The 12,828-nt window shown below is 36.7% G+C and overlaps 1 protein-coding gene across 8 annotated transcripts in view; it reads left to right on the forward strand.

The window, feature by feature from the left end:
- The window catches only part of LOC126607036 (uncharacterized), a 31,919-nt gene that overhangs the window by 13,498 nt on the left and 5,593 nt on the right, over positions 1-12,828 (forward strand). For 4 of the 8 annotated variants that reach the window (XM_050274447.1, XM_050274446.1, XM_050274451.1 and 1 more), the window contains 23 exons: positions 9-122; positions 302-486; positions 848-956; positions 1,037-1,180; positions 2,582-2,857; positions 3,094-3,771; positions 4,147-4,365; positions 4,670-4,770; positions 4,965-5,260; positions 5,341-5,425; positions 6,193-6,894; positions 6,998-7,316; positions 7,867-8,025; positions 8,118-8,281; positions 8,367-8,547; positions 8,683-8,952; positions 9,047-9,265; positions 9,343-9,397; positions 9,941-10,071; positions 10,178-11,137; positions 11,222-11,298; positions 11,906-12,359; positions 12,477-12,563. In XM_050274447.1, the coding sequence (XP_050130404.1) occupies positions 9-122; positions 302-486; positions 848-956; positions 1,037-1,180; positions 2,582-2,857; positions 3,094-3,771; positions 4,147-4,365; positions 4,670-4,770; positions 4,965-5,260; positions 5,341-5,425; positions 6,193-6,894; positions 6,998-7,316; positions 7,867-8,025; positions 8,118-8,281; positions 8,367-8,547; positions 8,683-8,952; positions 9,047-9,265; positions 9,343-9,397; positions 9,941-10,071; positions 10,178-11,137; positions 11,222-11,298; positions 11,906-12,359; positions 12,477-12,563 (5,985 nt within the window). The remainder of the gene's footprint in view (positions 1-8; positions 123-301; positions 487-847; positions 957-1,036; positions 1,181-2,581; positions 2,858-3,093; positions 3,772-4,146; positions 4,366-4,669; positions 4,771-4,964; positions 5,261-5,340; positions 5,426-6,192; positions 6,895-6,997; positions 7,317-7,866; positions 8,026-8,117; positions 8,282-8,366; positions 8,548-8,682; positions 8,953-9,046; positions 9,266-9,342; positions 9,398-9,940; positions 10,072-10,177; positions 11,138-11,221; positions 11,299-11,905; positions 12,360-12,476; positions 12,564-12,828) is intronic. The other 4 variants (XM_050274450.1, XM_050274452.1, XM_050274449.1 and 1 more) reach the window with 3 other exon arrangements.

The raw sequence follows: 12,828 nt of genomic DNA on the forward strand, positions 1-12,828 counted from the left end.
TTTTGCAGTTCAAATTTAACTCTTATAGTGCTGAAGATGATGACTATGAAGGATATGATTACAGTTTGTGTTGCCGACTTTCTGCTGTCCGCATAATTTTCCTCTATAGGTTTGTTCAGGAGGTATGTTTGGCATTGCTCTCAATCATTTGGATAAAACATTCACTTGGGTGTGTTAATTTGTGTAATCTAAATGCTTGAAGTTTATATTTTCAGGTTTTATTTATATTTGTTCTTTATTTTGTAATTAACGATATTCCATTTTTGAAGTATCACATACTTTTTTGGACATGCTAATGCAGATAACAGTGTACTTTATGGAACTTGCCACCCCACATACCGAAGAGGCAATCCAACTTGTTGACAAAGTTGGAGGCTTTGAGTGGCTGATTCAGAAATATGAGATTGATGGAGCTACAGCATTGAAGCTGGACCTGTCACTTGAGACTCCAATAATCCTTGTTCCAAGGAATTCAAGAAGCAAAGAGTGCGTGAATTTGGATTCTGTTTTTACTATATAATGCACATATTTGGGTTAATTAGATAGTTGGGTTGTTGTTTGATGAAGAAGTTGAGAACTGCATGGGAATTTCCGGTCGAGAGTTTATATAAATATTTTGAAAATGGCTATCTGGTTCAAGTTTCAAAAGTTGGCAGATGAATAGTTTTCATTAATTGGAGGGGCATGGTTCTAGTGTTACTGAAGACTGCTTGATTTTTGGTCATACTGGTGGTGCTGCTCAATATTTTGTCGCTTTATGTCTGGATCTTGTATTTTCAAAGTTAAACACGTTTGTTATAGCAGTATTTAAGATTGACATTTGTCTCTATATTTGATCTAATTGCAGTTTCATTCAACTTGATCTGGGACAGCTAAAAGTCACAAATGAACTTAGTTGGTATGGTTCCCCTGAGAAAGATCCTTCAGCTGTCCATATTGATGTCCTTCATGCTGAGGTAGGTGATTTTTATATCTTTTTCTTGGACATTATCACTGAAATTACTGAACTAATTTTTACTCTCACATAAAATTTCAGATTATGGGAATCAACATGTCTGTAGGAATTGACGGTTGCTTGGGCAAATCAATGATACGAGAAGGCAAAGGACTTGATGTTTATGTGAGGAGAAGTTTGAGGGATGTCTTCAAGAAAGTTCCAACATTTTCCCTTGAAGTGAAGGTAACTATTGTGTGTGAGATGTAAAATATTTTATTGAATTTATGGGTGGATAGTTGATACATGTGGTGGATGATCTTGTGGGGGAGTTCATCCTGTATTGATTGTTAGTTGATACAGTACAAGATGATATTAAGTGCATGGGGTCATAATATTGTTTCAAACGGTGAACATACTTGGGAATTGCTGAGCGTTTTGGACCTATCCTTTACTTTTTTAGTACTCAATATATGGCGATCTAACTTATTCATCCTCCTTTGAAAAAAGAAAAAAAACCTTATTCATCCTCCATTTGCTCCATTGTTGTGATCACATGTTTTAACTTTGTATGATTCCCTACATATATGTTTCTATAGAGTGATGTTTCTATTGAGGAATGCCTCACCTTGTATTTCAATGATCCAAACCATCTAATTTTAGGTTTTCAAATATCATCGTTGCAAAATATCAGTCAAATCCGAAACCATTTAACCACTTAATTAAATGGTTGTCATTTAATGTTTCCTTGAAATAATGTATTCTATCTTCTTGGCTACAATGAGATGTCTTAGTGGTTTCGGATTTGTCTAACCTTTTGCAAGGATGATCGTTGGGCGGGACCTACAAGGTATTCCGCAATAGAGGGGACTCTAATTATATATATATATTATTTCAACTACATTATATATATATATATATTATATATCTAAACTACATTAATAAAACCCTCTTTGTCAACCAAAAGAGGGTAAAAAGACAATTTTGTCTTCTACCACAAAACAAAATCATGGGCAGTAAAGTAAATTCACACAAACTAAATTTTACAGTGTTTTTTTCAAAGCCTCACCCAAGGGCGATCCTAAAATTCTTTAATTTTGAAAAATAAAATATAAAAAAAAAGAAAACTTCTCTTTCTAATCCACATTCCTTTTTTCTCCCTTTCACCTTCCCATTTTAAAATAAAAATAAAAATTATTTTCACACACAAAGTGTGGGGCATATGCTAGTATATATTTATGCATACAAATTGTTAACTTTATTTATACCCTCCAAAAAGTGAAACATATGTGGACAAGAAATCGAAGTTTTGTTTGCTCCGATTGTGATCTTGTGTGTTCTGTATTCAAATCTTGAACCTCTTAACTATTCTTTGCCTTTGCTTCTGCATGTGGCCTATACATGGTTTGGTTATATTAGGTGTGCATGTTTGGGTGTTTGCTTATTCAGCTTTATTTTATTTTTATTGTTCAAGTATTTTTTTCCCCTTTTTATATGGCTCCATAGTTGAATGGGTTTTGCTTTCCTGAATTTCAAATTGGTCTTGAATCGATGCTCTTAAGGCTTTTAGTTAATTGGATTTTATTCTGTTATCATGCAGTGTCATATTTTTCTGCTGATTTGTACCCTTTGATTGTCTTCTACCAGGTTGGATTATTGCACAGTGTCATGTCTGACAAAGAATATAAAGTCATTCTGGACTGTGCATACATGAATTTATGCGAAGAGCCAAAGCTTCCCCCTAGTTTCCGTGGTGGTAAATCTGATTCAAAGGATACAATGAGACTGCTGGCTGATAAGGTCAACATGAACAGTCAACTCCTACTATCAAAAACTGTTACCATAGTGGCAGTTGTGATTGATCATGCCCTGTTGGAATTGTATAATGCCATCCATGCGGAGTCTCCTTTCGCTCAAATTGCTGTGAGTATTTGCATCAATCACATTTAAGTAGGGTTCGTTTTGAATTTTGTGTACTTAAGTCCTGTTTTAGCTCTCTGAGATGTCAACTTTCATCTTGGTGTTAAGATTTCAAACAGAGTTGTTTGTTGTTTTTTTGACATTGTATGACTGTTCTGATCGTTTGGTTATCATCTTATGTACTTGTTTCATAGAAAAAATAAAAACAGAATCTTATGTAATTTGTTTCTGTTTAACAGATCGAAGGTCTTTGGGTATCGTATCGGATGACTTCATTGTCAGAGATAGATCTCTACATAACCATTCCGAAATTTTCTGTTGTTGACATTCGGCCCGATACAAAACCTGAAATGCGCCTAATGCTTGGATCATCCACTGATGATTCCAAACAAGTTTCTTCTGGAAGTTTGCCCTTTTCCTTGAATAAGGGGAGCTTTAGAAGAACAGACTCTGATGCTGGATTTTCTCATGTGGATTTACCAATATCAACAATGTTCTTGATGGATTATAGATGGCGCAAATCTTCCCAATCATTTGTGGTTAGGGTTCAGCAACCTCGAGTTCTTGTTGTAGCTGATTTCCTTTTGGCTGTGGGTGAGTTTTTTGTGCCTGCATTACGAACAATAACTGGTAGAGAGGAAGTGATGGATCCTACGAATGATCCCATTGGTAAAAAATGTAGCATAGTATTCTCTGGACCCATTTACAAACAGACAGAAGATGTGGTGCACTTGTCTCCAAGTAGACAGTTAGTAGCAGATTTTTTGCACATTGATGAATATACATATGATGGATGTGGAAAGACCATCTATTTGAGTGCGGAAATGGAAGCAAAAGAACTCCATTCAACTAGGCCTCGGCCCATTATTATAATTGGACATGGAAAGAGGTTGCGATTTATGAATGTCAAAATTGAGGTACAGATCCGTCCTTTCATCTGTGACAAGCAGTTGACGTTTTTTTTCAGTTGTTTTTAATGCAGCATCAGAATATGGTATGCATAAGATTTCAGTACTATTTAGAAGGTGTGCAATTGGTGTGGAGAAAATGTTTTCCGATAAACTTCACAAAACATAGGTTTAGGATTCAGAAACCAGAAAAAGGACTATATAGAGGTACAAAGAGCATTTCACAGTGTAGTCGGGAAAAGACGGAAAAAAGTGTCAAATTTTTATATGTGACCACACGTGTTGTTTTGTTTTACTTATTTTATTTTTAGTTTGTTTTTCTCATCCCTCAGTAATTGGCATGTGTTCCAACTATTGATTGACACTTTCCTGTTAATACATCAGAATGGTTCTATTTTGAGGAAGTATACACATTTGAGTAATGATAGCAGCTACTCAGTATCTTCAGAGGATGGTGTGGACATCACGTTGCTGGACAGTTACTTATCTGATGATGACAAGAAGCGTTTAGAAGACTTGCATAAATCGTCAGACACCTCCAACATTTCTTCGGATTCTGAAAGTGATCCAAATATGATCCCAAGTTTCAGTTTTGAAGCACAGGTAAGTAATTTATTATCAACATAACTGTTTTGCAAAGTAATTCATGGCACCGCTTACATTGAAATTGATAAACTGATTGAAATCATCGGTAGATTATTATGTGGTAATCTGTATGCTATGCAGTGCTTCCACAAGTTACTACTTAAGTACTCATTAGTTATAATGCGATCATTATCTCTAGCGTATATATATATATATATATTTTTTTTTTTTTTTATTTGCTTATATTATGCTGATAAACTTTTGTGCAGTTAGTTGATTTTGATGTTCTGTTCATTTGTGGATTACTTATTTTGGCTTTTAGGTAGTTTCTCCTGAGTTTACCTTCTATGATTCTTCAAAGTCTTCTCTGGATGATTCATATGGTGAAAAGCTTCTTCGTGCAAAGTTGGATTTTAGCTTCATGTAAGAGTTTCCATATTTATTTTTCACATACTTTTTCACTTTTTCGAGGGAAAAGTTAAGGGTGCAATAGAAGTTACTTTGAAAGCTTTGGCATACGTGAACTTTTAACGCTAATTATACTTCTTAAAGTATTTTAAGGAAGTATTACGTACAAAGAATTTACACTGATTGATCTACGTAACCTGTTAATACAGGTATGCATCCAAAGAAAATGATACCTGGGTTCGAGCCCTGGTGAAAGATCTTACAGTTGAGGCTGGTTCTGGTCTTATTGTTCTTGATCCAGTGGATATATCAGGAGGTTACACTTCTGTGAAGGACAAAACAAATATGTCTTTGTTATCAACCGATGTTTGCTTCCATCTTTCACTGAGTGTTGTGTCTCTTATACTTAATTTGCAAAGCCAGGCAACATCAGCATTGCAATTCGGAAATTCTATGCCGTTGGCTGGATGTACCAATTTTGACCGAATTTGGGTGTCCCCAAAAGGTATTTCTCATAACTTCTCTGGTGAAGTTTGGTTTTCATGTCAGTCATCAAAGACTTGACATTTTTGTGTATTTATGCAGAAAATGGATCTTCTTACAACCTTACCTTTTGGAGGCCTCGAGCACCTTCAAATTATGTTATACTGGGAGACTGTGTGACGTCAAGGTAGAATTAAATGGATTATCTTTTTGAGGACACAATAATTTCTTAATGAAATGGACATTACAATCTCTAGACAAGCATTCCACAGCAACAGAGATGAAACTAAAAGGTCCTATTTTACAAGAAGAGTCATCAAAGAATTTGGCCCCATGCTGCATATTGTTGTGTTTTATAACTGTAATTTATACAGATGAGTTCCCAAGTAGTAATAAATTAAAAAGGAAGGCAATGTGAATATCATAACTATGAGTTAATCTGGTGATCTTGTTTGTATGCGTCATGGTTGTAAAGGTGGACTTCTTTTCCATCACATGTACTTTTTGAGCTTATTCACTCAAATCTTGAGAAAAATAAAAATCTGTAGTTGTAGGTTGCCATTAGGTAAAAACTTCCCAGCCATGTGCTGATGCTCCTTTATCATGAGAAATTAGTACTCTTGATGACTTCCAATGAAGCTTGTTTAATAACAAAAAATTGAGTGCTGGCATAAATTTTATTGCTTGAAAGCAATTTACATTTGCTCGTGCCCATGTAAGCATGATTTGTATTATTTTTATCTAGCTGTCTGGAATTAAAGGAACATAAAGTAGATGACCTAATTAATAATATATGGATGGTTTGGGTACGGCTCATTGTATTTCGTTTACTTTCTTTATTGTTGATCTATTTGGGGAAGATACTCTCCTTGTTCGTTCAAGTAGTTCTGTTTTGTGTGACAGTGTGTTTGGATGCTATATTTAATTATTTTTGGTTTCTTGTGATGTCTTCAGGCCAGTTCCCCCTTCACAGGCGGTAATGGCAGTGAGTAATGCGTATGGGCGTGTGCGTAAACCAATTGGTTTTAATCTCATAGGCTTGTTCTCTGCTATTCAAGGATTTGGTGGGGGTGATTCTGATGTTGGTAGTGATTGTTCTCTTTGGATGCCTGTAGCACCACCCGGATACACAACATTGGGTTGTATAGCAAATATAGGGAAAGAGCAGCCACCTAATCATATTGTTTATTGCATACGTTCTGATCTTGTTACATCAACAACATATTCAGAATGCTTATTTTCTTCTCCATCAAATCCTCAATTTGCATCTGGATTTAGCATCTGGCGCATGGAGAATGTTCTTGGATCATTTCATGCCCATTCTTCTACTGAATGCCCTCCTGAAGACAATTGTTGTAACCTCAATCATCTTCTTCTTTGGAATTGGAATCGGCATCAGTCTTCTCCTAAAGAATCCGCCTCAAATTTGGCTGTTGATAATAACTATGCAAGTCAGCAAACCAGAAACCAGACTGGAAATTCTTCTGGATGGGATAAAGTCAGATCAATTTCAAGGGCAATTAATTGTTTTATGTCGACCCCCAACTTTGAGAGAATCTGGTGGGACAAGGGTAGTGATCTCCGCCGACCAGTCTCAGTATGGCGGCCCATCGCACGTCGCGGCTATGCCATATTGGGTGATTGCATAACCGAAGGGTTAGAAATTTGATCTTTGTGTTTTCTTTATCAGGTTTAGTCAGTTGAATTTTTTTTGTTATTGTAAGTTTTGTTAACCAGCACGTGTTCTTCTTTCTTTCAGCTTAGAACCTCCAGCTGTGGGCATAATTTTTAAGGCTGATGATCCTGAAGTATCTGCAAAACCTGTACAATTTACTAAAGATGCCCATGTTGTAGGGAAGGGTTTTGATGAAGTATTCTTTTGGTACCCAGTTGCTCCACCTGGTTATGCATCTCTTGGATGCATAGTCTCCAGGACGGATGAAGCCCCATGTGTTGATACAATTTGTTGCCCTAGGATGGATCTTGTTAACCAAGCGAATATTCTTGAGGCGCCAATTTCAAGATCTTCAACTTCAAAGGGATCTCAATGCTGGAGCATTTGGAGAGTTGAAAATCAGGTTGGGTTTCTATCTTTCTTTATTCTGTTTATTTAATTTTGTGTGTGAAGGGAGTGGGCCTGGGAAGGGATTTGAGACATAAACTAAAGATCTAACCTAAACATAACTGGTGGCCACAGTCCATACAAGAAATTAAGTTACATTCAGCTCAAAACCAGCACCTAATCATGTTGAATGACACTAAAAGAAGTATCCTAGATTTCTTGGTCACAAAGTTCTTCAAGAAGCTAAATATTGATTCTGGCCCCAAAAATTCCACTGCTCTGCCTTGTGATCAAATGTCCTGTTATTTCTTTCTATCAAAAAAATAAATAAATAAATAAATAAAACAGAAAGAAGCCAGCTTGTTAGATGAATATTTTGTTATTTGTAAGTCTAAATCTGTCATGTAAGTATGCAGCTGCCATGCCTGAAGTTTGGTAAAATTAGAAGAGAACAGTAACTTGTGCCTTTCATATGAAGTTTTTATTTTTATTTTACGTGATGTGTTTATTGTGTCATAACTGAACAAGTTTTTACATAATTTTGGGGCGCTCTTCTGTTTCTGCAGGCCTCCACTTTTCTTGCACGGGCTGATCTGGAAAAACCGTCAAGCGGATTGGGTTATGCTATTGGTGATTCCATGAAGCCAAGGACCAGGGAAAATATAACTGCAGAGGTGAAGCTGAGATGCTTCTCTTTAACTGTTCTAGACAGCTTATGTGGAATGGTATGTCTTATAAACACATTTCTAAGTCTGGAAACCGATGTAAAGATGGTTTTCATTTTCAAACTGATATTGGTTATATTTCGATTTTTCAGATGACACCACTATTCGACACGACAATCACCAATATCAAGCTTGCAACACATGGTCGACTGGAGGCTATGAATGCAGTACTGATTTCCTCAATTGCTGCATCAACCTTCAATACTCAATTAGAAGCATGGGAACCACTTGTGGAGCCTTTTGATGGAATATTCAAGTATTATATTTGCTCTTTCTATCTGATTTTGAGTTCAATTAAATTTTTGTTTTACTCAGGAATTATTTTTGTTGACTTTTTCAAGGTTTGAAACTTATGATACTAATGTGCACTCGCCATCAAAATTTGGGAAGACACTGCGAATTGCTGCCACCAGTATCCTTAATTTAAATGTCAGTGCTGCAAACCTTGAAACTTTTATTGGGAGTGTTCTTTCATGGAGAAGACAATTTGAACTTGAACAGAAAGCAATGAAGATAAATGAGGTAATACCTAGGGTTGATTTGTTGTGTACCTATGCGTCCTGTATTTTCTATTCTTTGTGATGGGGGGATGGGGATGTGGGTGGGAGGGTGGGGGTGAAGTAACAATACTTTGAATACCAAATTGTGTCTTTGCAGGAATCTGGTGGTCTATGTGGACAAGGAGAGGACCAGACTTTATCTGCATTGGATGAAGATGACTTTCAGACTGTAGTAGTAGAGAATAAACTTGGGTGTGAGATCTATGTGAAAAGAGTTGAGGAAAATGCACACAAAGTGGACCAGTTACATCATGGTGACTACATTTCTATATGGGTGCCGCCTCCAAGGTTTTCTGATAGGTTCAACGTTGTAGATGAATCTAAGGAATCACGCTATTATGTTGCTATACAGATCCACGAAGCCAAGGTTGTAACTGGTTAAATTTATTTTTTTCTTACCTTAAATGTTTTATCATTTTGTTTCCTATGCTCAAGAGATAATGTTGATTCTTTGTTTGCAGGGTTTACCTATTGAAGATGATGGTAACAGCCACAACTTCTTCTGTGCTTTGCGCCTTGTTGTTGATAGTCAACCAACAGATCATCAAAAACTTTTTCCTCAAAGTGCAAGGACAAAATGTGTTAAGCCTGCGGTTTCAAATTTCAATAACTTGAATGAAGGTACAGCGGAATGGAATGAACTTTTCATATTTGAAGTTCCTCGGAAGGTATCTGACATAGTTTGTGCTGTTTTTTACTCTTTCCTCCCACTCTTTTATTCTTTAAGTTTCCAAGCTTGAGTGTGCAAGTGTTGCAGGGCCCAGCAAAACTGGAAGTAGAGGTGACAAACCTTGCAGCAAAAGCAGGAAAGGGTACGTTCTATTGGCAACCTTCCCTGAATTATGCATTCTTTCTTGTTTTGAACTTGCATTCACATTTTTTTATTCTTGCACTTAGGTGGTTAATTCACATGTTTATCTAGAATTAGTAAACCTTGTATTCAAGAGGGGATTGAAATATTCAGCATATAGAATATCTTTTCCCACAGCTACTACATATACCATTTTGTATGTTTATGGTCACATCTGATGGCCTATCTGTTGCTGCTCTGAATGTGTTTTTCAGAATTGTTTTTCCCAAATCCGAGCTTCACTTTGTACTACTGCTTTCTTTTTCCAGTTCATTTATTAATCAGATGTACTGTGTACCTGACAAATGTATCATGATTCTTTTGAATCATTTCTGTTTTTCTTTATATTTTTTGGTTGGATCTTTTGGGCCTTTTCATGCAGAAGGATATGATACTACATAATAATAATTATTTATCCTGCTTTCTTTGCTACTTCTTACTGAATAATAATCATCTAGAGGCAAATTTCTCATGCATTTATTATGGTCTCAATACAATGATACAGGTGAAGTTGTGGGTGCCCTCTCATATTCTGTTGGGCAAGGTGCAAATATGTTGAGGAAAATAGCTTCAGTTAGGGTGTTCCATCAAGGTCATGATGTTCAGAACATAGTATCACATCCACTAAGAGGCATGGTGAGCATGTTTCACCTTATTTATGCATTGATTGGTGTCATTGGTTGTGCACATGTAGTTAGGAATTGACTTCTTTTTCATGTTTCTTTGATGTTGTGCTTTAAAGGCTCAACATAACAGTACTGAAGACATGGACGAATGTGGATGCCTTCTGGTTTCAACTTCTTATTTTGAGAGGAAAACAACTCCAAGTTTTCAAAGAGATTTGGAGGCCGAAAATGCAACCGATAGAGACATAGGTTTCTCTGTCGGACTTGGCCCAAATGGTGTTTGGCAGAACATTCGGTCATTGCTTCCATTGTCAGTTGTCCCAAAATCATTACAGAATTGTTTCTTGGCTTTGGAAGTTGTTATGAAAAATGGCAAGAAGCATGCAATTTTCAGGGGTCTTGCAACAGTTGTAAATGAGACCGATGTTAAGTTGAAAATTTCAGTATGTCATGCATCTCGAATTCAAGGTCGTGATTCCTCTCTTGGAAGAAGTGATAGCATAAATCCTGGGAGTTCTTTTATTTTGCCTTGGAGAAGTACATCTAGTGATTCTGACCAGTGCTTACAAATATGTCCTTCTGTTGATCATCCTCAGCCTCCATATTCATGGGGTTCTCTCGAGGCAGTGGGTACTGGTTATACGTATGGAAAGGACCTGACTGTTATAGATCAGGTTTCACTTTCTAGACAATATACTTCAAAGCAGGAAAATAAGATGCCAAATGTTACTTTCAAGTTGAATCAGCTGGAGAAGAAGGATATACTTTTGTGTTGTACTAGTACCGTAAACAAACAGTTCTGGCTTAGTGTCGGGGCAGATGCCTCGGCACTTCATACTGAACTGAATGCACCTGTTTATGACTGGAGAATATCTGTCCATTCTCCTATGAAGTTGGAAAATCGCCTTCCCTGTCCGGCTGAATTTACAATCTGGGAAAGAACACGAGACGGAAAATGCGTTGAACGACAGCATGGTATTATCTCTTCACGTGGGGGTGTACATGTATATTCAGCAGACATTCAGAAACCTTTGTATCTTACGTTGTTTGTCCAGGGTGGTTGGGTCCTGGAGAAGGTACTAGCTCTGTCTAAATATAAGCAACATGCTTGTTATATCTACATACCATTGTGAGTTTAATAACTATGGTTGTTCTGGCAGGACCCCATTCTTGTTTTGAATCTTTATTCCAATGACCATGTCTCATCATTCTGGATGGTTCACCAGAAAAGTAAAAGGTTTGTGCTTCCGAGAAAAGATTTCTTTGATATTTTTTGTTTGGTTTTGTCAAAAGTTGTTATTGTACTGTTGTTCTCAAAAGCTCAACCTGTTAGGATATAGGCAAATTCATATAATATTCAACACTCCTCCCTTGTGGATTTCTATCAACCAGCAATGTACATTTGGAGGTTTTAATTGCAAGGATTCCAACTCAGAATCTCTTCTTATGCTATGTTAGGTTTTTACACTGGGCCAAATTTTGTTATACTTTAGTCTTTTTAGGTTAAATTGAATATGTTTTGGTGTTCTCAACTTTGTTTATGTTCCTTATATGTTGTTATGTTTTGGTGTCCTTATATATTTCTCTGTACTTGTGTGTGGGTGTTCCACTACTAGCGACCCCCAACTAGCTGTTATGCTGGAAATAATTTTTGTATGATGTTTCCTCGTATGTTTTTGTTCTACACTTTTGTACCATTTATAATGTTCTACTACTAGCGACCCCCAACTAGCTGTGGTGTCTGAAACTCTTTCTTATTGGAAAATTTAAACATTTCTTGTAACTAATATAAAAGTATTTTATTAATTATCATATCCCTGATCTCCATTACTATATATTTGCAGGAGACTGCGTGTGAGTATTGAACGTGACATGGGAGGAACCACTGTTGCACCCAAAACAATAAGATTTTTTGTTCCATACTGGATTACTAATGATTCATCTATTTATTTGGCATATCGAGTGGTAGAAGTAGAACCTTCAGACAATGCAGATACGGACTCCCTAATGCTTTCTAGGGCAGTCAAGTCTGCAAAAACAGCCTTGAGAAGTCCCACAAACTCTATGGACAGGAAGCATTCTGCCACAAGGAGAAACATCCAAGTACTTGAAGTTATTGAGGACACTAGTCCTGTTCCTAACATGCTTTCTCCACAAGATTATGCCAGCCGTAGTGGGGCTTCGCTGTTTCCATCTCAAAAAGATGTGTATTTGTCCTCACGAGTGGGGCTTTCTGTTGCTGTTCGTCATTCAGACATTTACAGTCCTGGGATATCTCTTTATGAGCTGGAAAAGAAGGTGATTTCAATAGAGCATCAAATTGGCTTACGATATTCATTTTCCTTCACATGAGTATTGCTTCACAGTTGCTGAAATTTGTTCTCTATTATATGATCTTTGAACTTTCTTTTCCAGGAAAGGCTTGATGTAAAAGCATTCAGTTCAGATGGATCCTATTACAAGCTTTCAGCGAGACTGAGCATGACCTCAGACAGAACAAAGGTTGGATTTAAATATCTTGTGACTTAAATCTTTAATGTTTCACGACTGATGAACTGCTAGGAAGAATGTGATGAGGGACTTACCAAATTAGTCTGTAAAACATTAGCTCTGAAGCCTGTTTACAGAAAATAAGATGACCCTTAGCCTAAAGAAAAATGATGAATGATTCTCTTCACCAGGCCATCTGCATGTTTAGAATGGACAGAAGGTTCCTTACTCCTTAGTCCTTAGTAAAAGCTGTTGTTGTTAGTCCCAATTTTTTGCG

Source organism: Malus sylvestris, chromosome 16 (genome assembly GCF_916048215.2).
Source record: "Malus sylvestris chromosome 16, drMalSylv7.2, whole genome shotgun sequence".
Classification (NCBI taxonomy): Eukaryota; Viridiplantae; Streptophyta; class Magnoliopsida; order Rosales; family Rosaceae; genus Malus; species Malus sylvestris.